The following is a 15,978-nucleotide window of genomic DNA, read 5'->3' as shown; positions in this document are numbered from 1 at the left end:
GGCTACATTCCTAGCCCACAAGAAGATCATTCTCTGTAAGGATTGGTTCCTCCTATTAGCAGAGTGATAAAGTGAGAGTTCAGGAGAGCTACTGAATTACAAGGGAAGAAAATAAGGCCAGATCCACAAAGGCACATAGGCTCCTGACTTCCATTAAAGTCAATGGAAGTTAAGCATACCAGTGCCTTTGTGGATCTGGCCCTAGATATTACACATTTAGTTGGACTAGATAACTACTCCAGCAGAAGCAGCATGTTGATCTAATTGCCTGAAGGAAGACTAATAATTTGGGTTTGTACTCCTAGGAGTAATGGAATGTAATTCAGAAGAGTCAAGTTTAGAACAAAATGTCAGAAAAATTTGCTCATGAGATCAATGAGGCTTTCGCCTGGCCTCTTATTTAACATAAGAAGCCATGCTTATTTGGGATACTTAATTAGACAAAGCACTAGAAAGCATACTAAAGAAAATGGGATTAGATATCTTATTTTCATGAATCCTGAACATTGACACTATACAATAGTCAATTAGGGGCTCTGGTCATCTTAAATTTCAGTCACACACAGCACTACAATAAAATGTTTTATTACAGAAAATTAAATCTCATTTCCAAAGCAGTGGGGGAGAATCTTGCCACAAGAGTATACCTTCAAGCTTCTTTGATTAAACATGTTAGCTATGTTTTATCAAGCTATCTTGAAGCCTTTATTTATCCACATTTAAAGTTACAAAACTGACCTTTTTTGCTATTTCACTCCACCAAGTTACAATATTAACAAAATTCTGACTACCTAGTTGCACCTAGAAGAGTCCAACTGGTTACACTCTGGTTACATTTGGTATGGTAGAGTGTAACTTTAATCCTCAGTGAATGAGGTTATAGAGCAGAGATATTAAAACAGTAGGGTAATAGTCTCTCCCATAAGATGAACAGAGATGAGTACACTGCATGTTTTGGTGGTAGAGAACCAGCCTCATTCTCATTCCACACTGGACTTTGATGGCTGAGGTCAACAGCCCTCTGTAAGCTTGACTCTTTCAAATACCAAGCAGTCCAGATTTTTGTAGCTACTGCTAGTCTTTACAAGGAACTCTCATACCCATTTTTTCAGCCTTACAGACTCTGCTGATTTCATTTCCCTCAATCCCACCTCTTCAGAAACTGGTCAGCAAGATCTAGGTACAGAAGTCAATGTAATAATCACATCCAGATAGTTCAACTTTATGGAACTGGTATAACTGGCAGCAGACCATGCTGCACAGAGCGTCACTCTGGTGTTGATCCAACAAACAGGTCATCTAGTAGTAGTGCCAGCATAGTTTAAATACTTTACAGTAGGGTTTTTACTCCAAAGTATTAACACCACCAGTACTGACACAGTCTAAGAAAAGCATCTGAAGAATCTGGAAAGCTTTTCATTTGTTGTAAGCATAAGGCTATTGAGGTAGGTACTATTCAGTTTGGGTCCTTTTCTTAAAAAAAAAAAAAGTGACAAATTTTGCAGCCACCAGGCTGTATGTCCATAGAGACACCTCTAGACATACACATGTTCCGTGGAGACGAGATTCCTTTGGACTGTTGCCTTAGCATTCCCATACAAAACCTTGATTTGTTCTATACTTCCATTTAACACCAGCATTACGGGGGTTTCTGGACCATTTCCAGACAAAAAGCAACAGCTCTTCCCACCTTTGCACTAGTCTAAATACACATTTCTTCACTTTCCCTAAGAACAGGATATTGGCTGCTCTTTCTCCAAGATGGCCCTGAGGCTTCTTACCCCTAGCAGAAGTGTGTTCTGTCCTTCACATGCCAGCAACATCAGGGCTTAAGCACCTGCAGATGGAACTTCAGTTCTTTCTACAAGGAAGGCTGCACGGTCACTGTAGGATACAGGGATTAACTGTGTTTAGGAGATGAACTATTGCATAGCTAGGTCATTTCTCATACTGTCTGGTCATTCTGAGGAGGAACTTAGTAAGAGAAATGACATGCCCTTTTGTGATCTTTCCCTCACTGTATTCCACTTACACTACTCAGCTGCAACAGGTTTTACAGTATTGGAGAATATACTCTTATATTCTCTGCAGCTTTTGGCTAGAGCCTACTGAGAGCGGTTATCTTCTCTCAATAAGGGATTGCTAGAGAGATCACAAGTGTTTAAGCCGGTGTGTACTGGAGGCCTAAAATTAGAATGTGCCACTAAATGTGTTCCATATCAGAAACGCAGATCAGCCCCCTCGTGCTAGTAGCTGACAGACATTCCAATGAAGTTCCAGAAAATGTTTTTGAAGCTTGACTGTTCTCACCCCTAAATTCCCATCCATAAGGCTTCTGTAGTACTGAAAAGAAGAAATGCTCTTATGGTTCTCTATAACCAAGCATGTGACTGGCCTACTCCTCACATAACATGAAGACAAAGGCCCAGATTGTGCTGGCCACAGTGGGGCAAAGAAGGGGACCAGAGAAGAAGTGGTTGCAGTTCCGTTTCTGGCACTGGTTCTGTGCCAACACTGGCGCCTCCACATCTTAGGACAGGCTAGGGGCCACTCCAAGGTACAACTACTGTCTGTGGCCATCCACCAGCAGAGAAAAGCCAAATCACAAAGTAGTTCTTCAAACTTGCTCCCTTTGCTTGTGGCTACAGAGGGACTGCATAGGAAGCTGGCCAACAATGCTAGTTCTGCACCAGCCTGAGTCTTCTGTAGGCTGAGGAAATCTGGCTGCTTTCCAGCCCCTTTATGCCACTTAAGCAATGCAAAGGGGTTAGTAAGCAGTAGAGAATGTGACTCAAGAAGTATATATAAACTAATACATTGCTGCTTCGCTGTAAAAGGAGAAAATATCTAGGTATTTCTACTGTGGTATCAGGGAGGGTCAGTCCTACACTGAAATAGCCCAGATACACAGAGGCTGTATACACAGGTGAAAAAAATCATGAAAATAATTAGGAAAGCTTAATAGCAGTTCTGGAGTGCAAAGACTGTTATGGCAAAATTCTGGAAATATTAAAAAGTTCGACTTTTGCAGAGGTCTAAAGCAGAGGGCTCTTAAGATACTGCCCTATATAGTGTTACTCTCAACAGTTAACCACTTGGCATCATTCAGCTGATACTGAAACAGAACTCTTCTTTCCTTTTAAACTGAAGAAAGCTTGAAATACCACAACAAATCTGAATTATAAATCAATACTGTTCAGTCAGTGTTTGGCACTCAGGCTTTCTTCATTACTAGTACGAAGGAGAGATCCTGGCTGCAGTACAATCTTATCCTGAAGTTGTTTTCCCCACCCTCAATCTCTCTCACCCAAAATATTTATTCACACTGGATCTTTGTTATGCAGCCCTAACATTTTAAATTAACACTAAATATTAGACAGAAGAATCAGCTTCTCAGTGACTGTGCTGCTAGAAATGCGGCTCAAAACTCACTTCTAAGCAATTATATACTTTGTCTCTAAAATGTACATAACTTGACAATCAGAAATAAGTACTTTGTCTGAAAGCATAAAGTAAAATTTTAATCCCTGTAGTAGAGGTAAAAAACCACTGCTTTAATTTGAGCCTCCAAGTTGATATCAGCTTTTGATTTATTGCTATTAATATGATAAAATTGGATTTGAGTGCTTACTATGTCAGCAGTATAGCATGAGTACAATTGTGATCTTTAGTATTCATAGAGCAAGACACGTCCATGTCTATAATAAAAAAGACTATAGCAGATTCCAACTAGAATCAACCACTTCTCGTAAACATTGTATTTGTGCAGATTTGTTTGTCATACTTTGATTCCTAAAATTAAGAATAAAGGCAAGTTTAAGTAGCAGAAAAAACATCCAGTTTCACATTCGATAACATCTGAGAACCCCTCTCCTAAAAGGGAACCAAAAATCTAGCAGCACATTTTCAAATAAAATGACAAAATGTGTTTCTGGATTACCCTCCTTCCAAAAAACAAATGCAAAAAATAAAGTGCAGCACCCAGAAAAGTAAGTGTCAAGAAAATAGCCACGTTCTTTTCTTTGTAACAAAAGTACTTGGCCTCGGTCTTAACAGTACTATATTGTGTCCATCATTTTGGGTTCCTCATCATCTAGGTGTACCAATGAGTTTAAATTAAAGAGACCTGTGTTTACGCAGCTTTGAAGAGAGTCTGCAGTCTGCAACAGAGGAGAAGATAACATTAATTCTACAAAAGTAAACACTGAAATTCTAATGTTGCATCTGTGTGCTTTCACGGTCTGTTGCCTAGCTCCCTTTAATTGTCTGCATCTCACACTCAAATCGCAAGTTTGAATGTGATGCATAAGGATTTGCCTGTGACTAACAGTAATGGTCATGTAGCTTATTAAAAATGTATTCCCTTGAAATTTAGGAAATCTTATGACTGTACTAAGCTTTTATTCATCTTATATGGAAAAAGAGCCTAAAGAGAAATAAATATACACTTAAAGTCACAAAGTCATCCCAGTTAACGTTATGTTGCTGATCAATTAGGGAGCATGCTTGTTTAAAGTTGAGTAATGCTCCCTTATAATGTTGTTTGGCAGCCACCTGCTCTGTCAACTGCTTGCAGAAAGAGCAGCCATTGGAGCTAGCTGGTGGGGGCTTGCAACCAGGGTGGACCGGCAGCCCCCCCATCAGCTCCCCGCTCCCCTAAGTTTCCTGTGCAGCAGCGCCCAGCAGGCTATCAATTGCCGGGCAGTTCAGCTGTCCCACCCCCCACTGCCATGTGCTGCTCCTGCCCTCTGCTTTGGAGCTGCTCCCAGGATCCTCCTGCTTGCTGTGCAGGGGAGGCTAATGTCAGGGTGCCCCCCTCCCCTGCCCCATGCTCCTGCCCCCCATCTCTACAGAGCAGTAGGGGACATGACAGGGCTCAGGACAACAGAGGGAGCTTGCTGGCAGCAGCTGCTGCCTCAACTTGCTGATCTACTTAAAAAGGCAGTGTACTTAAAGTAGGGTCACCATACTTGAAGGGCAACATGCATCTCTCTCTCTCTCTCTCTCTCTCTCTCTCACACACACACAGTGTCTGTCTGTCTCTGTCATGCTGTCTCCCCTCCCTCCATTCCTGCTGCCTTGTAGAGTGTGAGGCTACATTAACAACGTGTTAACCATTGCGGGCTCAGCTAAGTGCCAATTCATTTAGCAATAAGGCATTCCCTGGGAAATCTTCCACCCTCTGACTTCACCATCTCAACCAAGCTTCACAATCATCATTGCTGTGTACAATATTAAACTGTTTGTTTAAAACTTATAGTGTGTGTGCGCGCGTGCATATAGTCTTTTGTCTGGCGAAAAATAATTCCCTGGAACCTAACCCCCCTTATTTACATTAATTCTTACAGGGAAATTGGATTAGCTTAAAGTAGCATTTTTCAGGAACATAACTATAACATTAAGCGAGGAGCTACTGTAATCCTATTCTAAGTTACCCCAGATGCAAGTGAACCTGAGTATATAAATATCTTGATTAAAAGGATTTCAAAACGAATGTCTTAATTTTGACCCCATTCAACTATCCAAGTGGGGAAAAACCCTTAGTAATGGTGGTCTCAGGTTTCTTTTACGTCTAACATTTAAATCATGCTTTGTAATCCAAAACCAGCTACACAGAACCCTCAGTGTTTTATGAAAGGTATTTTGTAGTTCCCATTCTCTTATCACGGGCTACATTTTTCTTAGGTTTGATTACTTGTAGGTGTCCATTAATGAGAACGTTATGCTCATTTTTACTTGGAAACTCATTTTCACCTCCTATAATATAAAATACAAAATTTAATTATAGAACCACTTTTATAATAGTGTTTGCTCCAGCATACTTGAACCAGATAAAATTACTTGTGAGTAGGTTAAGTATGAATATTTAATGCATTAGGGCTGAATTATCAGGTTGTAAAATGCATCTGGATTTGTGCTTGGATGCTATTTGGGGTCTAGGAGACAAAGAGATTGCTCTGCATATAGATACTCAAAAAGCTAATAGTTTATATACAGAATATTTAACTTTACTCCCAGCTAGTGCCTTACTCCATAAGTAGTCCTATTTGAAATCAAAGGTACTACTTCACATGAGTAAAGATGGCAGACTCTGGCCCAAAAACAATTATGATTTCTGGAAATGGATTTATTAAAAACCTACCTGTGGCAAAAACTCCAACATGCCTAAGGAACTGAGACCAGTATGGGCAACAGGATTCTGAACTGACATAGCCTGAAAACTCTGTGACTGTGAAGAGATTTTCACTCTTGATTTGAATGCTTCGAGTTCATTTTTAAAAGCCTCAAAATAACCTTCTTCTTCTGCCTGTACAAAGAAAATGTTGCCAATTAAGTATTCCCCTAAACTCAAAACTAGAAGTGTATACTTATATAGCCAAAGTTTTACATTACTGGGGAAAAAAAGCTACACAATGAAGCACAGAAAAGGGAAACCACCACCACCCTAAACTTTAGATGAAAGTCTTGGGGAGAAACCAATAGCAGCTTTGTGAAAAATCAGCTAGGTTTCTTGATTTTTTTTGAAGTGTGGTTTAAATATTTTTGGCTGGGATAATGATAAAAGGCTATTTTCTTGCATCTGAGGAGTGGTGAATAGATCCTAATTTTAACTCATTCCTCATCCCATTCTAGAAGCTGAAAGGAGAGGGGATACTCAGTACTGGACTTTTCAGACGCAAGTCAACACTATTTAAAGTAGGGGCCCCCATTAATGGGCAAGGCACTCTGCCTCCCAAGTTTCAGAATGGTAGCCGTGCCACAAGTACTCCTCGTTCTTCTCCCTCCCAAGTGAATCTGCCAGTATGAACAGTCAGACTAAGTACTTGAAATTTTCATAGCAGTGCACAAATTCAGGCCCTATGAGCATTTTAAAGACATCCTTTGATTTGCAGCAATCCAGCCAGGATTAGTACAAACTGCAGAAGTGGGTATAGAGAGGTGCACCGCAGTAATACAAAAATACTGTTAAGTGGAAGGCTGTGACAAACACTGACACAAGTCAGAGTAAACAATGGAGTCCTTGATTACAAGCTAACAGGGACACCAAGTCCTTAAATATGCTTTTTTTTTTTTTTTAATTAGTTGTGACTTAGAAATCAGTTTGCCTGCTTAGCAGCTCTAACTCCTGTTTAGAATTCAATCTTGACAACATCAGCTTAGATGGGCTTTTTCACTAGCATGTACAATTTAAAAAACTTACTCAGACAAAAGTGGATTTTGCAGTTAAACTTCACTGATTTCAAATTTAGGATGAAAGATGGAGTTCTTGAATTCTTACAATATTAGGATGTGTTCCCCAACATCACTTCATATTTCAAGAACTCCATCTTTCATTAGTATTCCAGAATACTTCACAGCTCCAAAGTGCTTCATAGATATTAAATGAACTGCACACACTGTTCAGCAAAAATACCTGTAACTATGATTAAGCAGTTCTGTACTAAGTTTTAATTAAATGTATTACAAATTAATTTTGAGATACTGTGATGGAGTAGTTGCCAGACCTGATGCTAGTTTATTCAACTAGCACCAGAGTTTCCGAAGAAAGCTGCTGACCACACTGCTCATGCAATTCTTCTGGAACAGCATTTTTTATTTGGGAGGGTGGTGATATGGGCAAATGGGGACTGCAATGGATAGGTCCTGTGGAATGCCCTCTCTTTGACCCCCTCTCAAGATTTTAACATGCCTTCTAGTCATAGCTCTCTGGAGCCTGACACTGTTGCTCCTGGATGGCTATACTGAGTCATTACAGAGGCATAAAAATGCTCCCTTTCCTAAAGAAGGAGCATGCAGACTCTATGGCACACCATGAGCCCAGCTGCTTGAGAAGCTAATCTAGTCCTGAACCTACCTCCCTGGTTAAGCAGTGCAATGGAGACAACTCCTGTCCAGTGTCTATATCTTCATCTATAGTTAGTTTTTAGAGCACAGAATATTGATTCTGCAGGAACCCTACTCTTTCAGAGAGTAAGGTTCTAGAGCAAATGGGAGACAGTTTTCACCATTCTATATTACTCTGTGCATGAAAGAATGTACATTTATTGTATGATTATATATGAAGTACACATTGATTTTATGTTCTGTTCTCCTTTTGTACACGCCTAGCAGCACAACAAAATCCACAGAGCTTCCAATCTCATGGTTACACCGACCATTTATTGCACAAAGGGCTGCCAACAACTCAACCTTTCCCCTAGAGCCTGGGGCCATTCCCTTAGCACATATTTAGCTTGCAGCTGTCAGGAAGAAATTTCAGCTGCTCTTGAACACTGATACCTCTCAGATGCTGCAAGAGCTTCTCTAGCATTAAAATGAAATAACGACTTACTTTTGCTCTTTGGAAAAACAGACGAAAACAGCCTCTGGGATCCACATTACAACTTTTGGCCATTTCTATAATAAACTGCATAACAACTGCTTGGTGTGCTACTTGTTCCATCAGAGCTCTTTTCTGGAAACAAAAGTTACAAAGTTACATTTTTAAAGAGACTGTAAGCATGTAACTAATATTTCAAATGTGTTTTACTTTCATGATGTTCTCATATCTTACGAGATCAAACAAAGTGGGGATGCGGGGGAGAGACAGAACTATTGAAGAACAGACATAATGCAAGGTATTATGGAGGTTCTCTCCAGTAAGTAACTGGAAACATGAGGGGGGCGGAAATAGATAAATCATTTAATGTGATCTATGGGGATAGTCTTTCTGTAGCATTAAGTGGGAAAAATCTATACCTTCTCCCAAATTCAGAGCAATTTAAGATTTGCCTAATACCTGTTCAGCTTCTAGGTGAAAACACCACAAGATGAGATATTTAGCTGTTTCTTCACATACAAGGTATGGATGGTCAGACAAAAATCTCTGGCTGTCATCCCATCTGCTTAGCATGCCTGGTGAAAAGGAATTAGAAAGCCAAGTGTTATCATAAAAATACATTGCTTATGGTATTTGAATGGCAATGGAGACCAGGTAATTACTACTGGACCCCATAGGATATAGAGTTTTAGGCTACGTTTACACTGCAGACCTTACAGCGGCAGGCACAGCTCTACCACTGTAGCTGCACCGCTGTAACATCTCCCTTGTAGCCACTCTCCCACCAACATAATTAAACCACCCCTAACGAGCAGCGGTAGCTATGTTGGTGGCATAGCACTGTCCCCACAGGTGCTTTTGTTGGTGAAACTTTTTTTGGGATGGGGGGGTTACACCCCAACCAACAAAAGTTTAAAGCCAAAAGTGCCAGGGTAGACATAGCATAATGACTAAAACTCATTACCACTCAATGAATGATCAACCTGTCATCAGAAAAGTGACACAGAAGACTAAGACTAAGTCTTATTGACATGTGACCAAAATAATGATTGGCACCTTTTTTTGCTAGTTTCAGCAGAAAGGCCATGATTAAGAGTCCATTACAGACTGACTGACACTTTCACTTGTAAATGTGGTCTCTAACAGGATTGAGGCTAGATGGCTAGAGAAGCTTGCACTGCCTCTTCTGTATCTCTTCAGTGGCTAGAGTACTTCAGCTTCTGAACTACCAATATAGCAGAAGAATTAGACAGGAGACAGAAACAAAATAAACTTCCTCTACAATTTTCCTGTATAATGCACATAGTTGAACTAAGCTCAACATGATCCAAAGATGTATGAGACAAAAAGAGGCTCATTAACTGAACTTCTGCAACACTAGAAAACCAGGCTATTCCCATGGTATCTAGTGCATCAGTTGTCAAACTACAGCCCTTAGACCACTGGACACCTGTGGAACATTTCTTGGTGGGCTGCAGAGAGCTAGCTGGCTAACCACATGGTGCTGGCTATTAAAAATTTCATACTATAAAAAAAAAGTTTAAGAACTATTTTCCAGTTCTCTCTATTTGCATGTTAGATGTCTCCTACACATAAATTAAAAGTGAGTTTAACATTTAGAATTTCTCATTTATTTAGAACTTTTCTTTAGAAAACAAGAGCATCAATAAAGGAATATTATGTTTTATGACTTGCTGTCCAAGGCGACTGAGCTACACGGTAGGGGATCAATTCTATAACACCATACAGTAGGTAATTTCACAACTATAAGACACTAATCCAGATTTGAATTCAGAAGTAGAAAAAGGTACTATTAGACAAAGTAATTAATCTACCTCTGATTTACAGGTAGGATGTTAAAATGCAGAGACCAAATACAAACAGACCAAAGTGTAAAATGGTATGAACCAGGAGGAGAAATCATCAAGTTGTATTGCTTGCGACTGTCCTAAACAAAGTGGAAAGCTATATTAAAAACCTTTAAACCAAAACCACAAGAGAAGTCAGAATACTAAAAAAAAAATGTTTAGAGAATTCTTAAGTCCACAAGGTAAAAAAAAATTATTTTTATTTTTATACACACACACACACACACACACACACCTCATCATATTAAGAAATTATGACACTACAAAACAATTAAGTATTTGAGTCCTATCAGACGTCAGTCTGAACACAGATTTGGTACTTTGCATTCCACCCAGAAAGCTAGTAAGTAGATATTTCTGCTAAAATGATTAGTGGGGGAACAGTTAGCATTGTTCCTTGTGTGGTTATCCTTGGACAATAAAGTTATTTCATGGAGGCAGGTTAATCACTTCTGTCAGCATATACTGAGACAGCCTCATGCATCGCTTCACATTTACAAGGTTTTTTTTTGAAGCTAAGAGGACTAGAAACCATTTTTGTTTTTAAAAATGATACCACCACAGAGAAAAGCCAGTATGGCATATCAAGTGCCAACTCAACCCAATCCCTGGTTGGATGGGATGACTTCCATCAGGTAATCAACAACCTCAATACAGCTATGCCCCTACCAATACAGGAGCCAATCAATGACTCAGAACAATGGGACACATTCAAGATATTCATCAAATTTTCAGAACACTATATGACACAGGACATTTGAGTGCAATGGTTTTGATCACATTTCAATTATAGACTTAAAGTGACACCTAGTGGATAGTCTGATATACTTGGATAAGCTATTCTACACCTAGGTTACTATTAATAGACGATTTGACTAAAGTTATTTTCAGTAGTAAATCCATCATATGTATTAAAGCTATTCCTCTTGTGGCTTACATGGCAAAGATGTGTATTAAATACTTAACATCTTTACACACAGGGCTTGAAAAATCCACTCAATGCCGAGTAAATAGTGTTCGCTCTGAAGCACATGTACATGGAGAGGGTCTGGCAGTAAGGAGGTGTGAAAAGTACTAATCAATTTCTGCAAAATTTAAGCTGATGCAGCGCTTTCTTTCTGATTCTGCAAATAAGGCCATCATTTCTAACGCTGCTTATCTCTTTCCCCAAGCAGCAAACAAGAATTGCCCACTATGTTCTTTCTTGGTGAAAGCTGCAAGCGGCAGCCTAGGTAGGCACTAGAGCTAGTCACAGAAAGGTTTCTAAAAGAGGTTAGGAGCAATATAACAGAACCCCTGATGTCCCAGCTGCAACCAAGCAACTTTAGTGTGGAAGAGAAATCTTCATCTTCCGTCCAAGCAGTGGTGCTTCTTCCATCTTTTGTTTGTTTGCAACTAAGCTTAGTGCTCTCAACAGTATTTTTTAACAGTTTTTTTCCCCCAAAGCTGAAACTTCCTTGGACCTGTAGGTGCTTTGTGTTAAACCAGCAAACACAGCTGAAGTCTACAAGAGATTCTAATATCTGAACTAAAATATTAGAAATGTTGCTACTTAGCTGCTATTTCCACGGAAGGATATACTTATGATAAGCACTGAGGAAAAAAAAATGCCTCACTGTAAAAGAAAAACACTTCTGAATTTACAATACCACTGTTCTAATATCACTTTTCATTAAGTGTCAGATAAAGTATACAGAACCCTCTCTTTCGCAAGGACTTCAGTTATGCTGAGCACTAAAAAAGTGTTTATTGAATCCTACAGTCAATAGTGTGTTTAGATAAACTTCTGCGGCATGTAGCCTCTTACTTAGAAAGGACTATTTTGTTATGACTATCAAAGAAAATCCCAAACCCTGATCAACCAGAAACCTGAAGCTGGACTCTGCTAGCCAGATGCTTCATTTATAAGTGTCCATTTTATAAACCAATAGAACCTAACTATAAAAAGCTGGAAAAGAGAGGTACTTACCAAAATGTCTAATTTTTTGTTCATGTTTCTGCATGAATGATTTGGATTTGTCTTCATCCTCTATTTCTTTTCTTTTCTTTTGATTAATAAAACTCTGTGGGGGGAGGGAGAGAGCATAATCATAGAATCCTTTTCCATGTTATTTTAAACTATATCATTATGGGAACACCATTTGATTGAATTTCCATTTAAAAAGTCACGCTTCTAGTTGTAGGCCCAAACCCTGCACACACTGATGCATATACTTAATTTAACATGCATGAGGTGGTGTCTGGGAAACTGGGCTTTTTGACATCAGGGTTTAAACACACACTCCTTCTAATGTCTCTGGTCCTGGATTATTGCATGGAATAGCACTGTCATCTACCAAAGTATTTCTAACACAGCAGGTAGCAAGGCACTGAGTCTTTAAAACTTGAGAAATGCCTAACTTTTTTTGTCCTTAGTATTTGTAAGTTTAATATCAAAGTATTAATATGAAGAAGGTAGGATCTGATCCTAACTTTATCATTTGGAGACAACTGCTGTTTTGGACCAATGCAATTTGAGATCCCTGCTAGCAGTACAAAAACATTTCTTATGTTCCGATATCAGCGCAGGACCTACTTTTTGGTGGATTTTAATAAAATAAATGAAAGGATACTCATTCAGCACTTAATCTTGTCATATGGACTGTTCTGGATACAAAAGACATAATATTACAGTGACAAGTGCCATATAAATAACTTGATTTAACTAACAGTTCTATCACTCATTTTTACCTGGTTTTATGCATGTTGATATGGTTCGTACCTTATTAAATACATCCTTGCTAACAGAATCTGCGTTCCACAGATTTTGTGTTTCCCTCTGTATTAGTGCCTCTTCTTTCTGTCTCCATTCTTCCTCTCTCTGTCTCAATTCTAAAGCATCAGTCTGTGCTTTGGCATGTTCCTGATCCAGGGACTCAGAGTTATGCAGTGCTAAACTACCAAGTTTCTGCTGGGCTTCTGCTAAATTCCATTTGCATTCCACAGAGCTCTTCACAAACTCCTTTTGTTTTTGGCAAGCCAATTCAATCCCGTGACCATATATCTGTATGGGGGGAAAAAATCAGATTTGTTTATTTGGAGAAGTGGAGAGAATTTAGATAGCACATGAAAACAGGTAAGGTTAGTTGTAGAACAGAATTCTGAGATGGCAAAGTTGTGAGAAGGGAGGTTAAATTCTGAACGGTGACTAAAATTGATATTATACAGTTGGATGTTTACTTCAATGATTTCCACATTAAATTAGCTCAGTTTACACATAAAATACATTTTAATAACTCCCAGACTTGCAGACTCAGGGATCATGTATCACCAGTAACAAAGTTTCTCCAACCAAACTGTAGAAAACAATTATGATGAAGCATCAGCAAAAATAGGATCCAGCTGGCTCTCTCTTAGCTGTGCTGGTTCTGCAGTGCTAACAATAGCCGAAACACCAGAATTAACTCTAAACACATATATATCTGTAATAAGAAAGTGCCATCTTTACAGTCTCTGACCATAACTGGACTTTATGAGTATTAAATTCCAAACAGATTAATATCCTTTGCTTAAAACGCCTTGTGCAAAGGACAGATATGTAGAAAAATAATCTGTTTTACTTAGTTCTCACATAAACATAGGAGAGATTTTTAATAGTTATAAACCCCACTTCATATAGCCACCCAGAAAAAAGGAAGTGTATGAATTCCTAAATAGTGATCTGCAGATTCTCATGCTTACTTTGGGCTCTCAATCATGGTAGATCTCCTTTCAATGAAAGGGGACAAGTTGCTGCTTGCTCAAACTTACCTGAGAACCACAGATGAAGAGAATGTCTTAAAAGGAATGAAATATATAGTATTCCAAGGAGTTAACTATGCTGCCTCTCTAGGATTTCCAGTCCCTGGTTGTTCCAAACCCATACAGTTACCTCTCAGAAAGAAGCCCCATATACCTATACATTGACTTGTTCAATCACCCTTCTGTTGAAAAAGTTTACATACAACTCTACTGTACATACTTCATTTTGCCAGACACGCCCATCAGTGCGACAGAGAATGGGAAAAGGCAGAGTGACGGTCAAGTGCTGGCCTGGCGACCCCGACAAACCCAGCGCTAGCTGAGTGACTGTGGGGCACAGACTGGAATGAGGGTAGGCGCACGCTACAGTCACCTATCTCCGCAGGAACCACTGGGCCTCGTGTCAGCTCAAACCATGGGTGTCAGCATCACTTCGCTGCAGAGACTTCACACTCGGCTCCCATCCGCGGCTTCCCTTTACACTCGCCGCCAACGGGGGCGGGGGGGGGGGAAACGGGGCAAACAGCCGGAGAGGCAGGGTCTAACGAGGAGCGGGTTACCAAGCGCTCCGCGGCGGAGCTCGGGGGCGCCCCCGGGCTCTGCTCACCCCATGCGGGCGGAGCTGGACGAGCCGAGCGGGGTCCACGGCTCCACGCCCAGCAGGGAGCGGCTGCCCTGGCAGGGCCGGACCCGCAGCTGGCCCACGGGGCTTTGCCAGCGCGGCCCGAGGGCGGGCGAGGCCGAGCCGGGCGAGCGGTTTGGCTTCGTGCTGCTAGGACCGGGCCGGCGAGCCCAGCGCAGGGCCCGATCCCGGGAGTGGGGGGAGAACGTACCTGCGGGTCCGGCGGGCGGGGCGCGCAGGGCGGGTCCGGGTCCTGCCCCTCCCCTGCGCGGAGACCCCGGGAGCGCGGCGGCCACAGCGCCATCCCCGCCACAGAGACGCGCGGCAGCGGCTCGGCCCCTCCGGCCCGGCTCCTTCCCCCGCGCAGGCCCGTTACCGTTACCAGCTCCAGCCGGAAACTAGGCCTAGCGTCACTTCCGGAAACAGAGGGGAGGGCGGGGCGGTTGTGTGATGTCATGGCGGGCGCCGCCGCCCCCTGAGAGCTAGGCGAGGGAAGCGGTGCCCGGCCCGCTCGTGCTGGAGGAGCGCGGGGGCGGGGCCAGGTTTGTGTTGAAGGGGGAATAAAATCCTCGTTCGGAAAGGGACTAAAGCGAAGCGGGGCCAGGCGGAGGAAGCTACGCGTGTGTCGCGGCTCTGGAGCCGTTACAAAAAAGAGAGGAAATTGCCCAACAACTCCCCCCTCTTCCCCCGCAGATAAATGTGCTTCACGGACCACAGATTAAACCTGGGCCATTTTGCGGATATCTCCACTAGTGTATCCAGTGCATACAAACACAAGTAACTTTGCGAGATTTTTGTAAGCCGTAATTAATTACTCTGTTTTTATTAACACCTCTGTCATAACACAACATATCGATTTAACCATTTTAATCTGACAGATGGATGTGCCAAAAGAATCCTGCATTAAAATAGAATTAGGGCTGCAAAGTCGAAAGTTAGGAAATGCCAGAATTAAGATAATGTTTGCGGAGTTGCTGGAGGCATGTTGGTCCCAGGATATTGGAGAGACAAGGGGGGTCAGGTAATATCTTTTATTGGACCAACTTCTGTTGGTCAGAGAAGCTTTCAAGCTTATACCCAGAAAACCTGAAGAGCTTGTCTCTGTCACCACAGAAGTTAGTTCAATAACAGATATAACCTTGCCCACCTTGTCTCTCTAAAATAGTGGCAGTCACATCCCTGAATTGTAGGCCAGAATCATTAATTTCTGGTCTACAGTTTCTTGTTTTTCTAGACTCATTTTTCATTAATTTTTTGAGATAAAATCACTTTGTGCTCAGCACTTTGGACAACACCTCATTCCCCTCTCTTACTTATCCACCCTGTGCACTGAATGAGGGAGGGATTCTGTGGAAAAAAATGTGATCTTGCAATTAAAGACTGTATCT

The 15,978-nt window shown here is 41.1% G+C and overlaps 1 protein-coding gene across 2 annotated transcripts in view; it reads right to left on the bottom strand.

Annotated features, from left to right (window-relative positions):
• RCL1 (RNA terminal phosphate cyclase like 1) overlaps window positions 1-14,932 on the bottom strand; it is a 104,925-nt gene extending 89,993 nt beyond the window's left edge. Inside the window, exons 1-7 of one of the 2 annotated variants that reach the window (XM_074953314.1) lie at window positions 14,802-14,932; window positions 12,950-13,231; window positions 12,158-12,251; window positions 8,780-8,895; window positions 8,333-8,455; window positions 6,143-6,307; window positions 585-4,160 (exon numbers count right to left, since the gene is read on the bottom strand). In XM_074953314.1, coding sequence (XP_074809415.1) covers window positions 4,059-4,160; window positions 6,143-6,307; window positions 8,333-8,455; window positions 8,780-8,895; window positions 12,158-12,251; window positions 12,950-13,231; window positions 14,802-14,894 — 975 coding nt within the window. In that variant the 5' untranslated portion in view covers window positions 14,895-14,932 and the 3' untranslated portion in view covers window positions 585-4,058. Of the gene's footprint in view, window positions 1-584; window positions 4,161-6,142; window positions 6,308-8,332; window positions 8,456-8,779; window positions 8,896-12,157; window positions 12,252-12,949; window positions 13,232-14,801 lie in introns of those variants that run through there. The other variant, XM_074953315.1, reaches the window with a different exon arrangement.
• Window positions 14,933-15,978: the final 1,046 nt, after the last annotated feature.

Source organism: Natator depressus, chromosome 5 (assembly GCF_965152275.1).
Source record: "Natator depressus isolate rNatDep1 chromosome 5, rNatDep2.hap1, whole genome shotgun sequence".
Classification (NCBI taxonomy): Eukaryota; Metazoa; Chordata; order Testudines; family Cheloniidae; genus Natator; species Natator depressus.
The sequence above is the reverse complement of the archived record's forward strand: the minus strand, read 5'-3'. Positions and strand labels throughout refer to the sequence as shown.